This window comes from Anomalospiza imberbis, chromosome Z, assembly GCF_031753505.1.
Source record: "Anomalospiza imberbis isolate Cuckoo-Finch-1a 21T00152 chromosome Z, ASM3175350v1, whole genome shotgun sequence".
Classification (NCBI taxonomy): Eukaryota; Metazoa; Chordata; class Aves; order Passeriformes; family Viduidae; genus Anomalospiza; species Anomalospiza imberbis.
Window position 1 is genome coordinate 26,160,095 of NC_089721.1, and position 25,723 is coordinate 26,185,817.

A 25,723-nucleotide genomic window follows, 5' to 3' on the forward strand; every position below is an offset into this window, starting at 1 on the left:
TATTTTCTGGTTGTGGGTTGTTGTTGTTGTTGTAACTTTGTGTTGGTTTTTTTTTTAATTATTTGAGTGGTCTTCTTGTGTGTGGTAGTTTGATTTTGCTGGTTTCTTGAGGGACAAGAGGTTTTTAAGCAAAAAAATGCAAAGGTACTTCAAATTTTATTAAAATTACATTTATCCTTCCAAGGCAGGCATGTTCTGTGTTAAAGTATTTTGGTCAATGGAACATGTGGATTCTGTTTATGTAAATTGAGAATGTCCTTTAATTTCAACAACAGAGAGATTATCCCTGTTTTCTGTAAGAGAAAGTTTTAATAGCAGGATTTTAGCATGAAAACTCTCTGGGGTTTTGAGAGATAGGATTTCTGTCAGTTTCAGTGAGAAAGAAAAACCTAATGTGAAAGTAGAGGTCTATTGGTTAAAATAAAAATTTTGAGCCTCAGATGTGACATTATTGTGTGTTTAATTTATAAGAATATCTTTCTAGTATGATGTTATTAAAATGACAACAGAAATGCTCAGCACTAAACTGTTGTAATGGTGGCTATGTGTTTTCTCTTCCTAGAGTCTAACCTAAACCTTCCTCCTTTCAGTTTGAAGAAATCATGTTGCCTCTTGTCCTATCACTGCCCACCCTTGTAAAAAGTCCCTATCCAGCTTTCTGGTAGGCTATCTCTAGGTGCTGGAAGGCTGCTCTGAGGCCCACAGAGCCTTCTTGTCTCCAGGGTGAAGAGTCCCAACTCTTTCAGCCCTTCTTTGTACAGAAGAATTGTTCTGTCACTACAGTCATTTTTATTGCCCCCTTCTGGACTCGCTTCAGCAAGTCCACATCCTTGCTACACTGGGACCCCCAGAACTTGTGTCAGTAAAATCTCCTCTGAATCCTGTTATGATATCTGACCAGAATTATTGCTGCCTTGGTTGTGGCTAACCATCTTGCTGTTCTTCTAGTACATATATACACACATACATATATATATATATGTGTGTATATATATATATATACATACACACACACTTAGTATTCAGGAGGATGGAGTTTGTACAAGTCCTCTGTAGACACTCCCAGTAGTGCCTAATAAACACATCTGAACATGAAGTCTGAATGAAACAGTGCAAGTTCATTTCTTTAGCCATTGTTTTGAGCAAAAGAAAATTGCTTTGTGATGGTCCTTGCCATTTGGTAGAGTAGTTTTGTGGTTAGAGTATTTATCTAAGAACCAAGAATTCCATGGATTCCATATTATTCTTAATTTTAGATTTTGGCAAATGCCAGAATTTCATATGAAAGGTAAATACTGGAGGGGGTATCATCTTTGCTTTTGCATGAACTTTGTCAGTGAGGGTCAAATTTTCAGGGTATTGAAAATCTTGATCAGCAGAGAAGGCAACTCAATGACAAAGAATTCACCTAGGAGTGAGGCAAATATGTGCTTTTCTGAGGAGAAAGGAAAACGTGAAAATTATGTGTAACTTCATGCAGGCCGTTTAATTTATTGTACTGTTGATAGCATTATTACAACAATTATTACAGTGCCGCTTTCTGATCTTGTGAAGACTGCCTGTTTCCCCTGTCTAGATGGGAGGATGAACGAGATAACATTTCACAGGCGAGGCAGAAAGGCAAAGGGAGATTGCAGACAATCCAGCATTTATCGGTTTGGAGTTCTACTTAGTCAGCACTTCTTGCTCTCCTCTGCTTCCCTCCAAATTGAAGTGCTTTCATTCAGTTGTTGTTGGTCCTTTGCAAGCAGAACTAGTGGTAATTTTTTGTCTGCTCTGCTACCACTGAAATGCAAGTGGCATTGTTTAAAATATGTGTAAATTCATTCACCTTCTACCTTTAGCTTTCTATTAAATGTTTATTCAAAATAAGGATAATATTAAAAGTTTTAAATTAATGTGGAAGTTTTTTTTGCATTAGCTAGTCAAATGTTAAAGAGAATTTTTTTTTTTCTTTAGTATGCATAGAAGTCCCACCACATCTCTGGATTGCTGCTGTGTGCATTTCTCTTTTCATTTTTTCCTTGCTCCTTCTCATCTGTTGTTAGTTTTGTTGGGTTTTTTTTGTTTTGTTCTTGTGCTTTTTCTTTTTTACTTCACTTCTCCCTTTGACCTGCAGCATCAGTAAGTACTCTAATGCTTATTGACATACTTTGTGGTGAATTTAGACAAACAAAGACCTTGCAGTTCAAGATGGTTCAGCTCAGTAGCTGGCTCCACTTGTACAGCAGTTCAGTACACAACAATATATAGACACTATTGGCACTGGCGGACTGTTCATCATCTGCATGACAGCGGGTCCTACTTTTGCTGGAAGCAAAACAGCTCTTGGTTACTTGAATCCGGGGGTCTGATTTCCACCACTGCAGCCTAGTTGGAATAATCCAGACTTTGTAATTCATGAAATTGTCAGTAATGTAGTGGACAAAGCTCTTCTCTTGTAACTTTTTATTTTTTTTAAAGGATTTCAAGATAGTGTACACCTGAAGGGTGCTTGGACAAAGCTAAGACACCTGTTAACTTGAGTCAAGCTGGAATTCTTGTGAAAAGTTAAGCATTTTCTTCCTGCATGCTGGGAAAAGATCCTGCTTTCAGGTAAGTTTGGAAATAAGCCTGTTTTATACTTCATCTGCTTTAGGCTTTTAGCAGTGGAGTGGAATTTACCAGTAATAAAAAACCTGATTATTTTTATGTACTGAACAATAAGGATTTTTGAGAGGTTTTATGAATATCTTTGGGGAGAAGGGGACTGGGGGAGAGGGTGGGCAGCTGTATGTGTACAGTTGGCTGAATTTCTTGCCTGCATTTCCCAAGAGAAGAGTGCTTTATCTTACTCATTTACAGCACTCATATCTTTGAACATCCATTTTCCCCTTTTCTGTCTTCTTCCTTTAAATTAACCACTGAGCTCTTGGGGGACAATTTTTTTTTCACAGTGGAAGTATTTGTCTGTCATTCATAGTACATCTCAGATGGAAATACTGGTGCTCAGTTCATGGTCCTGTAGACTGCAACCTTAATTGCTTGAAGGCACCATTTGAGGAAGCGGTGTGCCCTGAGGACGCTATGTCCTTAGATGGATAGGAAAATTGAGTCCTTGGCACTGATATGGTTTCTGTCCAAGGAATGTATTGAGGTCTTGCTTAAATAAGAACACCAAATACTCCATGTTTCTCACTGTACCTCTAGCCTTAGTTATTCTATAGATACATAAAATCGGAGTCAGAAATCAGTATGTTGTGGCATATCATAATATTGTCAAATATGTTTAAGAAATGTATTTACTGGCTTCAGCAAAAACTTTACTTGATAAAATTCTGTCATTGACAGGAAAATAATGTCTAGTAAATGAGTGATACAAGTCTCTGTTTTATTGTAATCAGACTTTTTGAACTTTGGTAGGCTTGAATTATAATGCAGAATCATACTCCATAGTTAAAAAGCAATAGTTTATTTTAAAAGCTGGATCAAATAGTGTGAAGGGAGAACAGTTTGTGACAGTGTGGAGAAATGCAATCACTGCTTTTCTAGTGAAGGGACATTCAGTATGATGCCAGTGTTTCTTCTCTAAAGAACAAAAGATGTCAATAATATGCAGTTGTTTAATATCTTACAGGTTGTCAGAGATGGTGATTTGAAGAATCATATTTCCAATATGAACAACACAAAAGCATCATCTGAAAAAAGGTAAAATTAAAACTACAGTCACCTCTTAACATCAAGCTATTTGGGATCTGTGTAAAAACAGTTTTTATCTTAGTAAGAATATCTTTATCTTCTTAGTACAAAGATAAATAAAATATACATTGTGAGTCTCTAGTAGGGATGTGCAAGTTGTCCTGAAACACTGAGGGAGTCAGTATTGATTAACACAAAGTATCTTCACATTTAATAAATAACTTTTTAAATATAAATTTTCAGATAATTATGGAAATATTCAAATAGAAAATACATATTAAATTTAATTGAAAATTTAATTAATTTCATAATTTTATGCACATATTGGCAAAACAAGAAGTTATTTCTACTGAAGGAATTAAAGAAATTTATAATACTGTATAAGAAGCCATGAATTTGTCATAAGATTTAAGTCATCCTGCAAAAATCTTGCAGTCCAACACATAGCTAGGACAAACCAGAGTGGGATGCCGATGATGTCAGGTTGAAAAGCTGTGTTTGTTATTTTCATGTGAACTTGTCTTAGCTAGAATTTGAGAAATTTGTGAGATTCTCTGGAAGGCTGTTTAGCATCAGAAAACTATTTAAAGGCTTTCAATCTTACTTTTTTCCTAAGGTAGCAGAGATTATACCAGCTATTTAAACCATCTAATCAGATTTTAAAAAAAAAGTAAAGTCAGTGAAATTGGGAATTCTGGCTTCAGTCTTACTTTTCTGAAGTACCAGTTACTTTCTGTGTGAATTTTCATGAAGAACATGCGGTATTGTGAATTATGCTTGTATGTTGGGATCTATTTAAAATTTGACTTTAAATTCTTGTATGTAGAATCACCCTTACTTTTGCTGACTTTGGGTGAACAGGGCACGGGTTTATACTAGGCCAGTTTTTCCTGGTTTTGTGAGGGGTAGATCAAAAGAATGGTTAAAAAATTCCTATGTTTTGTTCTTGTGGTAGACTAGCCCCTTAGACATTATAATAAGCAAAGGAAGCTGTCTGTCAGCAATGAGTATTCTTGAAAATTATAATGCATAAAATATACTATCACAAAGAATATTAGATGTTTGCACAGTTGCTACTTAATTGCCATTTATTCTTCTTTACTTAGAGACAAAATGAAGGTTTCCATCCCCGCAATTCAAAACAGTTGTTCTCTAAGTTGTGAATAAGTTCTGGTGACTCTGTGTACAGAGATAGCTATGAACCAATCAAAAGTATCAGCTCTCTAACAATTACTTGTTAACTGTGGAAGTGGTTGAGAGAAAAAACCAAAACCATAGTTTGAAATTATTTGTGTTAGAATAAAATCCGAACAAACTCATGAAAAACCTGCCTGTTTTGAAGGCTCACGGTAACGTGCCAAAATGCAGATCTGTTTACTGTGGGGGAAGAAGGAACTCCCTTAGACATCTGTGTGCTGGCTAATTGCAAACAGCAGTTTCAGCGGAAGTAGGTATAATTGAGAAACCGATGGCATCTCTCATTTGACTGTTATATTTTGTAAGGCTTCTTGCAAGGTCAATAGCCAAAAACCATTCTAAGATAATTGAATTTTTATGAGCAGACGTGGCTTAGAGTTCTCTTTCTCATTGTGTGTAGACATGTAGAAAGCTACAATGATGTGTTTTAACATTTGCATTGAGAAAGTGGCATACAGTGAGTAATAGAGGATTATGAATTTAGCACTTCTTCATTATTAGAGTTCAAATGCTTAAATCTTCTGGGAGTAAAAGAAGTGTCTCTGTAATGAGGAATCTCTCTTTGAGAAGATGTTTTCTTGTTGAGGAAGTTCTCTTTCAAATATGAACCCCTTGTTGAGGTAGTTCTCTTTCAAGTGTGAAGCCTTGAAGTCCTCTGTTCTTCACTTTCTGGGCATGCTTCCTTTTTATCTACTTGTGACTTTCCTGACCAGAGAAAGAGGAAATCCACAAAGCTCCCTGGTTAGCTAGAGTCACATTCTAAGTTTTGGTAGCACTTAACATAAGGACAGGGGTGCTTCCTTTGCACAGGCAAAGTGTGGGTATGAGGGGCATATTGAACTGTAGCATTTGAATGTGGGATGAAGAAAGAGTTTCCTGCCTGTGGAGACACGAACTGTACTGGCTCAACTTAGCCTGGTAAACTTCACCTCAAGATGCTTAAAGAAAGTGCAAATCTATCAGAGAATAATAATTGTTGGTTGTTTTTGGAGAGAGTAGAGCACTGACTGAATACAAGATCAGTGGTAGTTGATGCCTGTCAGAAGGAAATGGTGCACAGTTTACTTCTGGATGTGCTCTCTCTTTCTGGTTACAGCTAGTGGTGGGAAATATTCTGGTTTTTTACTAATAACCTGTAAGAGAGGGAAGTTGTTAAAATTATGGACAACTTGAAAGATCTGCAAAACTACTGGAGGACCAAATTATTTCAAAATACTCATGTAAAATGCAGAAAATGGTTAAGAATACTTGATGGACATATGTGCAAGATACTGTGCTTAGAGACGTATGTCACTGGAACAGATAAAGGAGTGTTGCATTTATAGTAAGAAGTGCCTGAAATGACAATATTAAACTTCAGGGAGAAAGCCTTTCAAATGAAGGGATACAAAGAATGAGATTGCCTTTGGTTATTGAATCATTTTTGCAGGTCATCATGGACTGGCTTGGCATATATGTGTCATGAACAGTAGCTCTGGTGTTTATCCATATCTGAAGAGAATAGTTTTTATGGTCTTAAGAAGTTTCTTCTGGTGCTCTTTAGTCATGTTTTCTAGGAGCTAAAGATGATAGAGACTCTATGTAACCCTCAGTGACAGAGTGCTCTTATGAGAAGGTTTTAGAATGGATGGGGTGAAAAATGTCACTCCTAATAACAAGAAGGGTTCTTCACCTTGTGGGAAATGTAGTCTCATATTGTTTCTGCAGCTGTCCAGCATCAGTGACAAGCTCAGGTACTCACTGCAGCTTGAAACCTGGAGAGCTGCATGTTGGTGTATCAGGTCAGTCTGAGTCATCCCATTTTTTCTGACTATGACTTTTGACTGAATAGAAGCTGTAGTTAGTCTTCTTCTAGTTTGATGGGTGATGATTCAAATTCATTTTGAATACTCAAGGCAGAATTCTCGAGACTGGTCTGCATTGCGTTTGTACTGGTTTGACCCCAGGTTTCCCTTAGCAAAGTCTCCAATGTCTCATTCTACAAATCAGTTTACTCATGCTGCAGTAACACAGCTGGTGTCTCTTAGGAGTGACCACCAACAAAAGAACCCTTGGGCTTTTATGCCTTCACAGTCCAAGGCCAGGAAAGTCTCAGCTCTTCCTCCTGAGTCTTTGGCTGCTGCTGTGTCTCTGTGTCTGGTCACCACAAAACTCTGGCCAGAGTCTTCAGTGTATTTAAGGTTCTGCAATGTTGGCAGCTTGGGAGAAAACATAGCTTGGACCAGACAGAGTTCATTCTGACTGTTTCTTATTGTGGCATTGAAAATACTGAATTCCATGGTGCCTCTCTATTTTGGAGAACTGTCTTTTAGGTTTGGATCCTGAATAGTTAATGGGTCAAAACATACATGTTTACATTACAAATATGAGACAGTCTCATTACAACTTGTGCTTTCATTTTGTTCGGAGGTCAGATGGGTGGTCACAGCAATATTACCGACTCTGCTGCTATATGTCTGTCTGGCTGCTGTAATTCCTGTCCTATGGTCTTTTTGATGTACTGTGCAGGCATTCAAATCTGTCATAGTTTTATAACCACTATGTAGATTAGTGTAGAATATTGGTAAATAAGTGTATAATTCTTGTTTAAGGAAGAAAACTCAACCATAACTAAGAAGAAATCAAGACTTTATTTGCATTTCAGTGTTGGCTGATGTTAATTTTTAGGGATGCTTTATTGTGTATGGTGAAGACATGAAATGTAGACAGCTCTATTTATGTTGGAAGACTTTATACAAGATGAATAGGCTAAAACCATTTTAAAGATAACTCTGCTGTAATAAGCAGTTATTGCTGTTGATAGTAACTCTGTCCCCAGGAGGAAATTATGACTCTAAATCTTAGAACCTAAGTTGTCATACTGCCCAGTACTGAGAATTATTTACCCTACCTAAACCTTTTAAAGCTTTCATTAACTATGGAAAAATTGTGTTAGATGCCAGCTTCTTGTACATGGTAAATTGTTCCCATGTGTCAGTGTTGCTTGAGTTTTCTAGTCTGCAGCAGTCAAAAACCAGGTTTGCTCTGACATTTTAATGCCTATAAGTGAATTTCATCTTTGCAAAAACTTTTTTAAAAAACAGTTGTTATTGTTATTGTTACTGCTATTATTGTTATTAATTAATTAATTAATGTTTTATTATTCCTGAGCATCAGCTTTGCTTTCTTGGATTGTTTTCATCTTTCAAACCACATTAATTTCATTGTGGGACCAATGGTGTACCACAATGGAAGTGATAACACACACAAAAGTTGAAGTAGCAGTTCTCTTACACATTGGCTTACATGTGGATTGCCTGGATTCCTACTTCTTTTGCTTGTGGAGCTGGTGAAAATAACATCCTGCATAATTTGGTCAGTTTGTGTATTGGATCAGCAGAGCTTGTGGATTTCATTACAATCTTGTGTCAATATTGGAGCATTTCAAGTTCAATGGATAAATGGAGAAGCAGAGATAACCAAAACAAAGCTTATACAAATAATAATGGCTTTATACTATTCAGCATGGTGTTAGATGATGAGAAAGGATTGGAGTGATTATGCTTTACTTACAAAAGGAAATTAATGTTTCAGCACCCAAGATAGATTTAATTTAGATTAAAAAATAATTAAATTTTAATAATTAAAAACTGTAATAATTAATTATAAAAAAATTAAATTAAAGTCTTGCAAATAACTGGGAAGGTGATAGGCTTACTTCACAATATAAAATTACTCCTATTTAAAAGCTATAATTAATATAACCGTTTCTTATTCTTGTTCTTACCAGCTTGTAAGTATCATGTGTAATTATTTTTTGCTATGCTTCTCATTTAGATGTCTGTGTAGAACAGTGAGAGCAGTGGAAGCAGTTTCCTGTGCAGCTCTCACATCAGTTTGACTTCTTGGCAGCATAACTTCTGCCCTCAACTAACTTTTCCCCATAATTTTAGCATTTTAGTAGAATTAACTGTAAGTGTGAAATCTTTACACAGATGTAAGATATAAATTGTGGAGTAATAATTCCTCATTGTTATAAACAAAACTGACTGACTATTCATAAAGCTAGTATCGTAGACTTTACTTTTATTGTAGGTAAAGCAGTGTGTGTGTAAAATGAATTTTTGTTGATTATTGTAGGACTCTAATGTTATGAATGAAAAGCCAAGGTAGTTAATGCATAGAAGTCATAGTTTCCAGTAGTTAATTGCATGACAATTAAAATGTTAAACATCTGTTTAAAAATTACTGTCATGTAGGAATGTGAATCTCAAAACTATTCTGAATAATTTTTATGATCTAAAAGTATGGAACAAATAAAACAGTTTCTATACTGACTCTGTTTAGAATAAACACTTAGAGCAATTCTTACTTTCTACTTATCTGTATAAATGCCTGGACTGAAGTGGTGTCACTTAAATACCTTTTCAAGGCAAATTTTTGTTGGCAGGACTATTGGGTTTGCTGGTTTTGATAGCAGGGGGTAGGCTGCAGGGGCAGTTTCTGTGAGAAGCTGCTGGAAGCTTCCTCCATGTCCAGCAGAGATAATCCCTGGTGGCTCCAATACGGATGTGTCACTGGCCAAGGCTGGGTCAGTCAGAAATGGCGGTAACACTGTAACACTGCTGTAATCTGAGATTTAAGATGAAAAGAAAAAAAGATATTATGCAGATGTAATTGTGGCCAGAGAAGAGTAGGGTGAGAACAAGTGAGAGGAACAGCTCTGCAGCACCAAGGTCAGTGGAGAAGGAGGAGGAGGAGGTGCTCGAGTTACCAGAGCTGAGGTTCTCCTGCAGCCCATGGTGCAAACCATGGCAAGGCAGCTGTACCCTGTAAAAGAGTGACCCACACTGCAGCAGTTTGGGGAGGACTGTTGCCCATGGGATGCAGTCACATTGCAGCAGTTCACTGAGAGCTGCTGCTCATGAGATGGACTCATGCTGGAGAAGTTGATGGAGAACTGTCTCCCATGGGAGGGACCCCAGAGTGCAGCAGGGAAACAGCTCCCCTCCCTGAGCAGCAGGAGAAGCCTTGGGTGATGAACTGCCATAACCCCCATTCCCTGTCTCCCTGCACTGCTGGGGTACGAGGCAGAGCTGGAAGGAAGGAGGGGTGGCAGGAAGCTGTTTTTAAGGGGTTATTTTACTTCTCATTATCCTGCTCTGATTTTGTCAGTAATAAATTCACTTCATATCTCTAAGTTGAGCCTGTTTTGCCCATGATGATATTTGGTGAGTGATCTTTCCCAGTCCTTATCTCAACCCATGAACCTTCATTAAATTTTCTCTTCTCTGTCCAGCTGCAGAGGGAGAGGAGTGAGTGGCTTTGCTGGGTGCCTGGCATGTGGCCAGCATAAACCCACAATAGCAGTCCAAAATGCCCTTGTAGTCACAATTAATCCAAACTTGGATGATAATTCTAGAAACCTTCCTAAGTTGTTTTCTTCAAAATGGTGTTCTTTTTCTTCAGCTGGTGTGCACTAGTTTGCTCACTTCACGAATGACATTATTTTTTTTTCCTTTTCTGAAATGCCATCTTGTGGGACAAGCAATTTTCTGGTCTGTTTGTAGCCATTTTTCCCTTGAATGGCAGGTTTGATAGGGTATCTTGTCACTTAAGATAAATTAATAAATATCAGTCACTCTAGATGGCATAGATTAAGAACATTTGTACCTATAGTTGCATTTTACTTGCTGCAACTGATTTCCCTGTTCACAGTTGCTCTTAGAGATTCTGTTACATACAATTAGTCTGTTGCAGAGCAGGCTTTGCAAAATCTGTAAATTTACCAGAATTGAGAATTAAGACTGTTTTCCAATTCAGATAAAATATGGAAGTAAATTAGGCACACCCATTACTGTAGCATCAAGTTTCTGTTGTTAGGAGCTTTTTTCTCTGATTTAGATGGAAAAATCATATCTTTTTTGTAGTGTTTCTGCCAATTCTCGGACTATATACCTGCTGTCACAGCTAGAGAAGATCAATTTGGACTCTGTATTAGGAGAATCAGACAGTGCCAGATATGTTACCTCAAAGATCCTTCATCTGGTCCAGAGTCAAGGTAATTGTCGAAGCTTTGTGGTTTTAGTTGTTTCCTTTTTGACCCTTGCTTCTTGTATCTCCCGTGTTGGACTTAAGTTTTGATTTAGTGAACTTGATTATCCAATGTTTTTGTGACTGATTGTTGAAACCATCTGTTTAAGACCATATTTAATGTATCTAGTATAATATTGGTAGTGCAGAGTTCATTTTGTGTTGTCAAATAGCTATAATTTGAGTAATAATTTGCTTCATATGTATTTATGTCTGTGTGTTATATATATATATGAAAAGTAGAAGTATCTGGAAGGCAACTTCCTTACTGATATTTTTCTTCACTTTTTTTCCTAGGCCATCACAAGATTGTTGAACAATTGAAAACATAAATTAGTTTTAAATTTGCTTAAGTCTTTTACTTAGTTCTTAGTATACACAAATATGCATTTTTAAACAAGTTTTATTATTTGCCGTGTAAATTATCTTGTCAATTTGCAGATGTACTGGCTTGCAGTAAAAAAACCATATTTTTTTACTGCAAGCCAGTATTGGTCTTTTTCTCTGACAGAAAAAACCCGGAAGGAGATGACTTCCAAGGGCTCCACTGGAATAGAAATTATCCTGTCAACCCTAGAGGTAAAATCTTTAATTTTTTTTTGTTATGAGTTCATAGCAGTTTTGCATTTTATTGTTATGAAATGTATGTCTTTCCTATTATATTTGTATTATGAAATATATTGTTATCCTATGGAGTCTTCAAAACTTGTGTTGGTCTGTTATGAATACATACTGTCTTTAAGTAACCTACTTGTGAATTTCTCTCCCTTATATTTAGATATTTTAGGAAATTGCTTGCCATCTCTCAGTTCTAATTGCTGTACCATACTACAAAGTCTGTTTTAATTGGTTTTGTGGTTAATTTGGACTGGTTAGTGGGGTGGTTGCTACGTGGTTACATCCAAAGTTCTGTTTCATTTTGTGGTGGCAATTCCTCCTATCTTTAGGTATCCAAACCATTATTAGACTGCTATGTTAAACACAGATCTCTTTTTTATTGCAGAATACAAGAGATCCTCAAACTATTCTAAATATATTAAATATTCTCATTGAGATAGTCTCAGTTGGTAAGTTTTCATTAAGGAGCAATATATGATTATATTTATGCTTGCTTTTTCAGATGTTTTTTGTTTTCTCTAGTTAATTTTTATTGTTGTTGGGTTTTTCATAAAGTGTCATTATTTTGGGTTTTGTTGTTGATTGCTGAGGCATATGCAGGATTAAAAGAATGTAAAGACTGAAGTTACCTTTCTAATAATCCTACACAGTAGTTTGTTGCTGTAATGTAAGTCTAGCATGTTCTTGCACAGTGCAGTCATATATAAAGAAAATACAGCTGTTCTAAAGACTTAACTTCATTATAACTGTATCTTAGATATTTAATTGTTCTTTGGCTTTAGATGTATCAGTTCAGTTTTAATTTCTAGGTGGTGGTCGGAGAGCAAGTGTCTTAGTCTCCAAAGGAGGGACACAGATCTTGTTACAGCTGCTTTTGACTGCCAGCAAAGACTCTCCACCAAATGAAGAACTAATGGTGCTTCTTCATACTCTTCTTGCAAAAATTGGTCCAAAAGGTGATACTATGGCTTAATAATTACAGTTTTATAATTGAAACTTAATAATTGTTTTTCTGTTACGGTGTAAGCATCCACATATTCAGAATTGATAGAGTAGAAAAAAAATAAAGTGAAGTAATTAGAGGGGAGAAAAGATTGGTGGAAAGTAGATAAGCAGAGTTGACATCAGTAGAAAGAGTTCAGTAACTTAACTTCTATTTTTTTAACAATTTCAAAATCAGTGTGATTTGTCTTGTATTTCTTTGATGTCAGACAAGAAGATTGGCATGAAAGCAAGAATAAATGGTGTCCTAAACATATCATTGAATTTAGTGAAGCATAATTTGCAAAACCATAGGCTAGTATTGCCATGTCTGCAAGTATTAAGAGTTTATTCAACCAACTGTAAGTATTGCAGAAAATTATTTTCTTTCCAATGTGAATAAAGCTTTTTATCTAGATAAGGTTAAAATATCAACTCTGAGTGCATGTTTAATATTAGTTATTTAAACTATTTTTTTCTGAGGATTTTCTCCCTATATCCTCAAAATGCTTAAATTCTAGAAATTTTTTTATCAGTGCTACTGGGTGTGTGGAATTTTGAGCCATCTAATTTGCTTAAATGCTGGTGTTTAAAGCTCTAAACTAGAAATGCTATCATTGTGCTTGCAGAAGCACTTAGAGATGAATAATTATTATCTTTATTATTCATTCTCATGTTTTTTATTTCTGATGTTATAGTCATTTCTTTATTACAAATTGAAAACTTGGTTAACACAGAAAATATTTCAATTTAACCTAATTATTTCTTAATTAAACCTTTTCCTTACTCCTTTTATTCAAGAGCTCCACTCTCCACTATTGGACTAATATTCTTCCACAAGAGCCTAGTTGTTTGGGCAGGCAGTAGGAAGTTGATGAAAATAGTGAGGTTCTTTCTGTATCTCAGCTGTCAGTTAGATGCTCTTAATTTTTTTCATTTGAGCTTGAAATGGTTGTTAATCTTCTTATTTATGTGAAAGAAATTTAAAACGTGGCCATGTTCTTCCTCAGAGAACTGATTTGATAATCTGTAAGATTGTTTTCAGATCATTCACATGAGCAGCAATAATTCCTAAAGCCCTAATAGTTTTGAAAACATGGAAGCTTTGTTTCTGTTGAGCTGTCTGACAATGAGGTGAAACACTCCTAAAATGAAAAGTCTAATACAAATAGTTACATTAGTAACATCGCTTATTTGAAAACTTGCTTCATCCTGAAAATGGGACTGAGACTCTAATTTGACTTCTTAGATCAGTTCTGTTTTTCTGTATTTCTCACTCTTTATAAAAAGTAGTAGTTTATAATTGTCTGATGAGTAGTAGTTCTTCAAGTTTGTATACAGTTACTATTAGAGTAAGTCCTAACTTGGCTTAGATTCTGATATGATGTTGCTGCTAATGATGATGAAATTGCCACTTGGGTTCACGTACTAAATTCTACAGTGATAACAGAATTTATTATATTGAAGTAAATTCTTAGCTGCTCTCTTCCTAGTTTGTTAGGAGAACATATTGCTAAACTCAGTCAGGAATGGAATTTCTGTGTTTGTGTCAGCAGTATGTATTTTCAGTTGGCTATTGAACTTCAAACATATACCTTAAGCACATATTTCTCTAAAATAGGTCTTAGTATAATTTCCTTTCATTTGGTCCCATTCAAATAGATTACTTTTATAATTTTTTTTTCTGAGAACATATATTCAGAACATGCAGTTCAGGAAAACTATACCAATTGTCATTTTTAAATTTAATAGCAGACTCTTGGATTTCAAATCCTGGTGAATATACCTGTTTGTCCAAATATTGAAGGGTCACAGTCATGTTCTGTGACAGCAAGTCATAGAACCTGAAATTTTAGAAAACCTGCTGCTTCAATAAGCTGTGAATTTCTATAAAGAAAATTTGGTTTATGTTGTATCTTAGTAGCAAAGGTAGCAGAAGCCTGCATTGGAAGTAGTATGTGGTTTTATTTTGTAAAGCAATAATTAAGTTTTCTTCTTCTCCAAGTTTTATTAGGATTGGGTCGTCATGAGAATTATGTGTAGAATAGCATCTGCTTGTCACTGTATGTCTTAAAGGACTAAAATGTCTAGCATTTTTTGTACTTCAAAATTAACTTGTATGGATTTTAGTTTTGAGTATATGGATCTTTTTCTTTTGCCTTTCTTACTACATTTTGTTAAAATGGATTGCTTTTAACTTCCAGCTGTAAATGCAGTATCTCTGGGAAAGAATGGAGTAGTAGAACTGATGTTTAAGATTATTGGCCCTTTTAGTAAAAGGAACACTAGCCTTATGAAGTAAGTAAGATTTCATTAATATACTATATGGTAAAACCTTGTAAGTTTTTTCACAACTTACTTGTAAATGAAAAACCATATTGGAGAAATCAAATGCAATTAATATTTGAAGATTAAAGTGAAGGGTGATGGGAAGGAGTATCACAAATATGAGAGATTTTTTTTTTCCCAGTAGAGTAACTCAAAATACTTGAATGTCTATTTGCAGTACTGGTAAAATAATATACACTATTCTTTATCTCTAATATTCCTGCATGGAAACTGTACAGTGGTTAACCCCAAATCATAACAAGAAGATCAAGACAATCCCATCATTTTTCAGTTTGTTTCTACAACACCAAGCCTGACAGAGTTCAAGAACATTAGACAATGCTCTCAGGCACAGGATGTGACTCTTGGGAGTGGTGCTGTGCAAGGCCAGGAGTTGGTCTTGATGATCCTTGTGTGTCTCTTCCAGTTCAGCTTATTCAGTTATCTGCTTTGTGCTTTTACTGTGATACTGTCCCTTTTGTTTGATAATAGAATGTTTTTTCCATTTTTCTGCAAAACAAATAGACATCCAGTAGAAGAACATAAAACATACAATAGGAAGCCTTAGCAATTACTGTCTTGTAGGTTATTATGTTAAAAAAATTAAAATTCATTATGTAGGTGAAGGTGGTGACTTTAGATTCCCACTCTGGTGGTGGTTGTAGATTTGGGGCTTTGTTGTTAGATTGGGCTTTTTTGATTTGGATTGGGTTTTTTGGGTGAATGTACGGTTAAAAAGTAGTCAAGTGGATGTAACTGAATAATCCTTTCTTTATATATGCCACCTTTTTGAAGTACATAGCAGTGGAAAACTAAATTTTTCATCTGATTTGCAAAGTGTTAATTTCATATTCTGCATATTCTAACTTTGTTAAAAAAGAAATAGCATTATGTGATCAAAATCTGGTGTTTGTTATCACAGCAGTAGGGTTCAAAAAACGTGTTCTGTTCCTTTAAGGCTCAGCTAAAATTCCACATATAAATGTACTGTTCTGTGATGTGACTAATCATGATATCCTTGTTCATGGTCCAAGATCAGATGCATCAGATCTATCTTCACAAAGAGGTGAAAAATAAGTATATACGTTTTGTAGTTGCACAGTTGAATTGAGGGGAGATCTTTGGGTACAAGAAAAATTTCATGCTGACCATCTTGTGTTGTAGTTCAGATTGATGGGCATTGCTTCTTAATATATTCATATACTGCCTGCTGGTATTGACCTACAGTTTTCTAAAATAATATCCTCTACTTTGTGGAAGTACTTGTTCTACTGCTAACAAAGACATGAATTTCACAATATTACAACCAGTGAGTGTCGTTCATAAACGTTATGTTGTCACAGTGAAAAGCTGGAGGTTTGTATAGATGTTGCATTGATATTTTTTAAGTTTTGTCATCAGACTTCAAATACATGATCTTGTAGTAATATAAAAGTGAAGTCTGCAACAGTGCAACCAGGAAAACATGAAGTTAGACTCTATATAAGTCTGTAACCAGTAAATAATATTTATAGTTTTACAGTGTTGTAGATTAAGCTTACTGGTTGGTTACTGTTTTGACTTTTCTTGTTATGTTGACAGGGTTGCTTTAGACACACTTGCTGCATTGCTAAAATCAAGTAAGTATTTGACTACAAGAAAATGTCTACTTGAGCTATAATGGGTGTATGTGTATATATGGATACAGTAAAACTAAACATTAAGTTGGTGGCCAAAACAAAAATAAGGCTAGGGAACCTAGAAATAAGTTTCATCTGCAGTTTCTGATGCTGTATTTATGTTGTATATATACATGAATATTTAATACTTGGTTAGTGTTTCGCTAGTTGTGCAGCAGAAAGGCTGTACTACTTCTGCAGAACTGATCTAGGTCCAAGGTGGACAAATATCTTTTTAAATTCACTCACCTCAGCCATTCAGTAATAGATGTATATAGCTTAACTCCCGTGCCACTTTTTTACATGTATATGTGAAAATATCTGTTGGATGCCAAGGGAAAGTACAGGTATTCTTCAGTACCTTCCTGAATAATTAGGACTTGGGTCCCAATAACAAATCTGTCAGTGATGCTCATGAAGTGGAATTAAAGGTAACAAAACCAGTGGTGTATTTCCAGACATGGACTGTCTCAGCCAGCAGGAACTGATCCTCACAATGTCATCTTTGCAGGTTTTGAACTAGCATTGTAATTAGCAAGGAATTAAAAAATCATTTTCTTCAAAGAGTTGTGTTAAAGCGACAACAGTCATAGTAGTTTTAGTACAGTTGAATAAGAATTGAGATGTGATGAGATTTGCAGAAAACCATTTCAAACAAATGGTGAGAAATTTCTGTACTGACTGTCACAGGGTGCTGAGTTTATTAATGTTTATTCAGTGTAATACCTTGGTCTTACAGGTTTGTGTATTTATGAATTTTTCAATTTCTCCTTGGGAAGTTTAGGGAAAGAAATATTTCCAAATTGTTGTCAGTATTCCATTCTATAAATTGGCAGTTAACATTGGGGAGCAAAATGAGGTGTTCAAAAGGTATGTCTTTAAAACAGGAGGTCTTGTTCATTTATTTAGGGATGTCTTCTCCTTAGTGATTTTAACTTGTAACTTCATATACTTTATACATTTAAATATTTTCATAACAACATTAGTCTACTATATATGTATATTCCAGCTGTCATACTGATTACCCAGTATTTGGGGTAGAAGTATTTTCAGCTTATGAAATTTGAGTGATAGTTGTAAAACTATATGGATTAGAAGTGAAGTTTGTTTCAAATCTTGTATCTGGACAGTGTGTGTAGATAGTGATAGATATGCTTTGTAGAAATATTTTTGGTTTTTAATTTACTGGGTGACAGCATCTTAAAATTGCCTTTTAAGTGTAATGCGTGCTATTCTTCTAATAAAACATGAAAATTATGTGAAATGTTCCAAGAATGAGGTTTAGGCTACTGATCTTAGTTTTCCAGTCATTTCTGTTTAGGTTGATGTAAAACACTGCTAAGGGGTGGCTAAAATACTCAATCTGAAACAATTCTGTAACTTGGAAAAAAATAATAATTTAAACATTGAAAGTAAAATTTGAAAATAATATTGAAGTCACTGGGTAATTTTAATTTTCTTTCCTAACTTTTTTTGCAAAGAAACAAATGCCAGGAGAGCAGTAGACAGAGGATACGTGCAGGTGCTTATAACGATTTATGTTGATTGGCACCGTCACGATAGTCGACACAGATACATGCTGATACGTAAAGGAGTGTTACAGTGCATTAAAAGTGTTACAAACATCAAACTGGGAAGAAAAGCATTTATTGATGCTAATGGGATGAAAATTCTGTACAACACTTCACAGGTAAGTTTATCCTGATAGGGTTTTTTTATGCTGTTGTTTTTGCCTTTTTGGCTATGACCTCAGGTTTGTCATATTTCTTTTATGAGATTCATGGTCATTCCTGATTATGGGAATAGGGATTATATTCTGTACCCCACTGAAACATTGAAAGAGTATAGAATTAAATCTGTATTTGCTGCTATTTTGCTGTGGCTATCTCTGGGAGGGGTGCTTGAACTTAGTTTTAAAAAAGAGGGGGTGAAAATGTCTTTCTATGGTGAAGTTTGGTTTTTTAAATAAGATGAATTTGAGTTGCTAGAAGTTTTTCTGTCCTTCAAAGAAGACATGAACCAATTTTTTTTGTAAATACTGTATAAATGTAGTTTGACTTTCAATTTGAGAAATACTTTTCTTTATTTTGCTGTAAACAGGAGTGCCTTGCAGTAAGAACTCTTGATCCTCTTGTCAATACATCCAGCCTAATAATGAGAAAATGTTTTCCCAAAAATCGTCTTCCTTTACCAACTATTAAAAGTGCTTTCCATTTCCAACTCCCAGTTATTCCTGCCAGTGGTCCTGTGGCTCAGCTGTACAATTTGCCTCCTGATGGTATGGTGATTTTGTAGTACTTTGTCTTTGAGTATGTCTAATTTTGTTTTGCAGAAAATGGAATCAATTGCACTTATTTGTGTTTTCTTCTAAAAGGACTCTGAGAAACTTCTCAACGAGCAAAGGGTCTGTGACTGTTGGTGTGGAGCACCAATTTCTAATGTTAAGTTTAAAGTGATAGAAATTTTGTCCAGACACATGTGGTTATAAAATAAAAGAGGAATAAGGACCAAAAAGTGATGTTCACCAAACTCTGAAGTGTAAAGAACAGGCTGTATTCAAACTTAAATGGTCTCTCCTTTCAACTCATGTAGCGTATACATTCTCTTATGTGGAACATGTTGTAGTGTACGTCCTGTCTTACAGGAGCTTATATCCCTTCCTTTCTTTTTGTTACTTTGATAAATTAGAATGTGAGGAGTTTAGATTAATGTTTGCCATTTGAAGCACTGACTTTTATATGTTATTGTGGTTATTCCTTCATTTGCATGGTGAGAAAGTAGAACTGGTTTCTTGGACTGTTGCAGTCTCTTAGAAAACACTGTACTGCAAAGCATTTATATGGTTCTTTGTAGAAAATCGATTCATCCCATTGTGAACACCTTTCATTATTTTCAGGTGATTAATAAATATTCCAGTAAGGTGAAACAGCTTCAGACCTGGTAAGCAACTAATGAAGTTGCTGTCAGAAAGTTAATCTGAAATGAAGGGTCAAAGTCAGCTTATTAATATCTTTTATTCATGATACCTCCTGAAACAAAATCTCCTGAAAGTAAGCTATCCTATTGGGGTTCATGTGGGTCAGACTCCAGTAGTTCAAAGATTGTTTATGTTTTGTCTTCAAAGTAGAAATAGATTTAGAAGTGTGTTTCAAAACCCACAGAAATTAAATCTCTGCTTAATACAGTAGATTGGTACTGTATAGTAGCTATTTAGAAATGTCTCAGTTTACTAAAGTGAACTAATGATTTTTTAATAGGTTTGTTACCTGTTATAAAAAGAAGTGAAAAACCTAAAGGAAATAGGATACATAGTGCTTTAAAAGGAAAAAGCTCTATATTAAAAGACGTGTGGAATGTTGGGGGGTGGGTAGAGGTCTGGGTTTATTAAAAGTATAATCTTGTATAGTTAGCATTGTAAAAGCAGTACATGTAGTCATTCTGACTACACTAGAAAATCAGCATAATTTGCAAACTTCTAAATGAGCCTTTTAATGACAATCAGCAAATTTTCTGCATGGAAAACACTATGAGAAAACTTAACAAACCCCCCCCCCCAGCACTAGTTTACTAGTTGGTTTTCACATTTTTTTCAAGGAGTACGTGAAAAAGAAAATAAACATGGAGCATCGAAAGTCTTCTTTGAGCATGTATAATTGGATTAAATGTATAATCTGCCTTACAAAACCTTTTTGTATTGTAGTGGATGATGTAGTAGATGAAAGTGATGATAACGATGATGCTGAAACAGAATCAGAAATTGAAACTGAAATTGATGATGACAAGGACCAACATTTTAAGGTTGGTAGAGACGAAATTAATAGGCAAAGTCAGATATAGCAATATTTTATTTAAGTTGCTTGAATCTGGTATATAAGCACATTTTAAGTGTTAGAAGCAGTTTGAGGAGTTTTTCAGGGCAATTTCTAAAATTAAAAAAGCTTCAGAAACTTAAAGAAGGTGGGTGCTGCTTGAAAATATTCTTATTCAGATTGCTTCAGGATTTTTGTCAAAATTCATTTGCTTCACACATGATGTATCTGGAGTGCAATGGAACAGAACCACAGAACAGAACCACTCCTTTAGCAGTGTTCTTTTCTCATCTTGTACTTCTCTCAGCCTGCTTTTCTCATATAAACTGGTCCATATGTAGGAGCTGCTCTAACCTTTTCCAGCATTCTGGATTGGGATTGACTAGATCAGTGTTTCAGCAAGGTAGCTGAAGTTCAGCCAACTGTAGAGGTAGACATCATACCTCTAACTGTTGTACCACTTAGGGAAGGTATTCTCCTGTTCTCTAGCTGCCAGTTGGGATATGGATGGGTATTTAGTCAGAACTGCCTTATTCTCTATTTTTGTGTTATGTGTATTTAAGAGTTAATAGAATTGTCTATCCATGAACTGGAAAAACATAATATATTCAAGGATCTCATGAGCCCTGATGGAGGGAGTATCTTCCATAGAAGCAGTATTGCTTTGTCACTGCAATCAGGTGAAGTCTTCACGTTCCAAGTTTTGTGCTGAGAATACGTACGGATTTCATGTAAAATCTGGTATCTGTGTATACTAAGATTGGATGAAAGCAAGTAAATTGAGATATTTGTAATATTGCTGTTGAAATGGAGGTGTAGGCATACTAATAATACTGAGCAGTCTAGATCTTCATGGTGAAGGCAGCAGTTCAGCTACTTTTGAAATAGTGGTATTTTATCTTTTAAAGCATGGCTGTATCAGGTGTAAAGGTGAATGTTTCAGATTAATGTGTTGAAGTTCATTAATTTGGGATGCAAGATTAATTTGTTCTGGTGATCTTTCAGAATGATGATATTGAGACTGATATTAATAAACTGAAACCTAGACAGGAATTGGGAAGACCCATAGAAGAACTGAAAATGTATGAGCAATTTTTCCCAGAACTTTCAGAAAATTTTCAGGTAAAGTATATCATCCCCAGGACATTTCTGGCCATGTCATGTTGACTCTGGAATATACTTTGATGTTCTTTTTTGGGTGGATAGTTCCTCTAGCCAAGAATCAGGGGTCTGCAGTTCTGGACCTATATATGGGAGTACTTTATCGTAAATTATTTAGTAAGGTGCTAAGGTTGCTTCAGTCTTACTGAGAAAGGGGTACAGTGGGTAGATATAAAGGAAAACTGTTTTCTGATGTCTGATTATTGAATACAGCAGAAAGTAAAATAGTGAAGAAGGACGTGAGATTTCTGAGAATGCTTAATTGTATTAGGCATTTCCTTAAATGCTGTGCACCTACTTAAAATAGGTAGTTAAAATGTCTAGGTAATTGCATTGACTTTATACTTTGTTTTAAATGAACTGCTTGTTATTGCTTTAAGGCCTTCTTGTAAAAGACAAACTCATTGCTCTGATGGAAAATACAAACTGATGTAAAAGACAAACTTCATTGCTCTGATGCCTTATAACAGCTGTCACCTTTTAAATTTCATTTAAAACAAGGAAAGACAAATGTTTCTAATATACTTGAAACTTGTGAACTGGTTTTTTTTTTTTTTGTTAATAATCTTTTAAATTATTTTTTCACCTTTGTTTTTTAAGGAATGGGACTTAGTTTCCAAGGAACCAAAGCCTTTTGTACCTGATGCAAATTTGAGTGGACCTATTGTTGTTCCTACAGCCAGTGAGGAGCACTCTACTGAAACAAACACATCAACAAAAGGAGTTGCTTTAAAGGAGTGCAATCCTTTATTGACAGAGGAATACAATAGGAGGCCAGTGTTTCTGGAACTACCAAAGAAAGATAGCATGAAAGGCAGTAGTTTACATCACCAAAATGATCAAAGAAACATGCTTCCATCGTGCCAATGTCTAAGCCAAGAAATTGTGAAAGGCTTGGACAGAATCAGTCTCCAGAATAGTGCAAAAAAAAGTGATCAGTATTGTGGTGCAGGGTGTGTAGTAAAGAAGGATAGCAAAGCTAACATTACCACACTTGCTTGTAGTAAACCCTGTGAGCATGTTTCACCCTGTGGAGGTAGTCTCTTTGAAGGATCATCTGTCCAGCTGGGAAAACTCTGCTGCACTGGAGTGGATTCAGAGGAGGAGGAGGATTCTAGATCTAGTTCATCAGGAGAGCATATCATGCTTCAAGTTTCTGATGTATCACCAGTTCATGACTGTGATCTTTATCTTGAAATGGTGAAGAACACAAAGTCTATTCCAGAATACTCAGAAGTGGCCTATCCAGATTATTTTGGCCATATTCCACCCCCATTTAAGGAACCTATTCTGGAAAGGCGATATGGGGTGCAGAGGTGAGTTACCGTACTCCTTGCTTCGTTGTTGTTTTCATTCCTTTGAAAAACAGTGTTTAGGATGAGATTAACCTGATGGTCTCCAGAGGTCCCACCCAACCCTAACTATGGCTGTGATTAACAAACAATTGTTAATCACAATTGCTGCTTACTTGGGCATCTAAAATGGTTGCCAGTGAAAAGCAGTTTGAAGGTAGGTGAGTATGCACTGATCAGTACAGAGCCGTAAAGAGGAACACAGTCTGATTCTGTAATTGCTAATTCTGGAATTCAATTTCTAAATACGAAATTCAGTTTATATTCTCCCTTTCTGCCTCCTCATCATTTCCCATGTAAATCTTGTAGTTTGCAAAATAACAAACCAACCTACAAAACCCACCACCAACCAAACTAAAAAATCCTCACCTGAATGCTCCTTTCAGGTCTTAGCAAAGATAGGACAGTTAATAATGAAAAGATTATTCACCTCTTTTCTTTGTGGAACTAAAAATCTCTCTTTCCGGGAAACATAGTGGAGAAAGTTAAAAAATTAATACACTAAAGTGTTTGGCTTTAGTGTTCACAGTATAAGAGAATTTAGAGTTAACAAATGCAGAGGATGCACTTTGTGTTAGGTCCTGCAGAATGACATAACAAAAAACATATCAACACACCCTTTTATGTCTTCACTGAGAGATAATAGAAGATGATGAAGAGTGATGACATTCTTCAGAATAATTTGCGGAAGTGGTGTGAAGAGCTGGCTAATATTACATAGTGAGTTACTATAAAGACCGTATGTGAGTACACTAGCAGAACATGTAGAGCTATGAGACCTCACCACTTGCCTAATTATGAGACCAAATACCTTCACCTTTATACTGATGACTATAAGCAACTTAATGAGTTTCTTTGTATTTATATTTAGATATTAAAATGATTAAGAGATTAAGTGTCTTTAGGTGGTTGAATGAAAATCCTTCAGCTGTTTGACACAAGTAATGAAAAAGTGATCTTTGTAGTGAAATGACAAGTGCTGGAACACTAATGACATAATGAACATATTGTTCAGTGTTGAAGGAGGAGAATCCTCCCTAGCAGGTTATTTATTAGATATATTCAGCTGATTTAGAAGGGAGATAGTCTTGAGTCCGGAATCACCTGAGAACTGCATTTAAGCAAATCTTGCAAATCCTTATGTATGTTTTTTTAGTAATTAATAATTCTGAATTTCCCTGAATAAAAAAAAATGAGCGTAGTCGGATACAATTTGTCTTTCCAGTGCTCATTGTTAGATATAAAGCACTGGAAAAATAAACTTTGTACTATTGTACAAAAGGCTGATTTCTAGACCATTAAGATAATTTTAGCTTATATTTTAACTTGAAATGTTCTATTTTTGTTGTATTTTTTATGTTGAAAGTAACTTCTTGAGGTCTTGTGGGAACAAGAATGAAATACCAGGTAATATGGCTAAACCTGAATCAAAAATCCAGCATCACATTTTAAAGGAACACTGTTTTAAGAATTCCATTTTTCTACAAATGACTCAGTCTTGTTACTGCAATATAAAAATCTTATCAGAAATTGTTTAAAAACGGCATAATCTTTTCATGATTTCATAGTTTATAGTAGATTGTAAAAATTGTTTGGTAGGGGACATGGAAAAGCTTTAAAGTCTTTTACAAAGCTGTGTCCTAACTCTTGACATTCAGTGTGATTTATGTGCTCTGTTATGTAAGCACTTGGTTACTGCTCATTGGGTAAGTCTTACATAGAAAATAAATAGTTGCTTTAATCCATCCATGTAATTTGAGAAAATGTTGTGTGGGGTCTAAGTGTGACTTAATGGATTTTCTTCTTATTTTTATTAGAACAATGTAGGATTTGGGGATTTTTTAGTCTTGCAATGTGTCAGGAGATTAAATGTTTTTGAATTTGTGCTTTGGAGTACTTTTTCTTTCTCTTTTAAATTTAGTAGCATGTAATTAATTATCACCAAATATTTCACCAATGTCTTGTTGTTAGGATAAATGAAATTGATTATAGCTGAAGTGTTTTATACTACTATATCTTTTTAGGAAGAAAATTATTATATAGTAAAACACCCTATAAATTTGGATATTTCTATTCCTTAAAAATTTAGTTTGTTTGGGTTTTTTTCTTCTGTACACATTAGTGTTTTCTAATCATCAGGATCCAGAAAGGAGTAATCTCTAAGCACAGGGCTCATATCAACAGTGTTGGTGCTAGATTTCTTTTTCCTTTAATTTTCATTAAATAGTTTATCTTCATTTTTTGGAACGTGAAAATGTCTGCTACTACTTATCATGAGCATCTTGAATACTATCTCTTCTTCGCTTTCATCTACAATGGTTATTATAACAGTATTTAAATGATGTTATTATTTATAAAATACTTATTGTGGATTTTCATTGATGGATTTTGTCTTGGCAAAACTCCTGTGATATTAGGAAGTGTTATGGCATTTTAGAGCTGAGGCATGCCAAGATTGAATGAGTTTTCTAAGATCAAGTGTAAGGTCAAAAATCTGTGATTCTGTCCTGAGCTGAACCTATTCAGATGGATTCTGGTGAGTCAGCCTTGTCACAATATTGTCAGTTGAATTTAAACTTGTGACTTCTTTTCTTTTTCAGTTAATTTCAGTTTAATACAATGTGCTAGAGTTGTGCACTTACCTTCTTTTTCTCATTTGTTAAGAGTATTTATTTTAATTAAAATGAGAATTTCCAGTAAATGTACTTTACCATTCTGTTTCTGTATTCTTCATTGTTAATCTACCTCCTTTTCTTCTTATTGCAGGTGCTGTGCAAGCTTTTCCACACAGCTCTGCCACTATATTTCATTCTTGAACTGCAACACATTCTTACTTTTCCAACCCAGGACCTAGATACTGCCAGTTGTG

General features: G+C 35.2%; 1 protein-coding gene across 1 annotated transcript in view; it reads left to right on the plus strand.

The window, feature by feature from the left end:
• The first annotated feature begins 2,525 nt into the window (after positions 1-2,525).
• The window catches only part of AGTPBP1 (ATP/GTP binding carboxypeptidase 1), a 52,656-nt gene continuing 29,458 nt past the window's right edge, over positions 2,526-25,723 (plus strand). The window contains 14 exon segments of the mRNA XM_068176365.1: positions 2,526-2,595; positions 3,617-3,687; positions 10,785-10,915; positions 11,459-11,526; positions 11,951-12,014; positions 12,375-12,521; positions 12,777-12,908; positions 14,751-14,844; positions 16,456-16,493; positions 18,014-18,222; positions 18,633-18,810; positions 20,233-20,330; positions 21,347-21,463; positions 22,103-22,818. Of these exon segments, the coding sequence (XP_068032466.1) occupies positions 3,656-3,687; positions 10,785-10,915; positions 11,459-11,526; positions 11,951-12,014; positions 12,375-12,521; positions 12,777-12,908; positions 14,751-14,844; positions 16,456-16,493; positions 18,014-18,222; positions 18,633-18,810; positions 20,233-20,330; positions 21,347-21,463; positions 22,103-22,818 (2,024 nt within the window). The 5' untranslated portion in view covers positions 2,526-2,595; positions 3,617-3,655.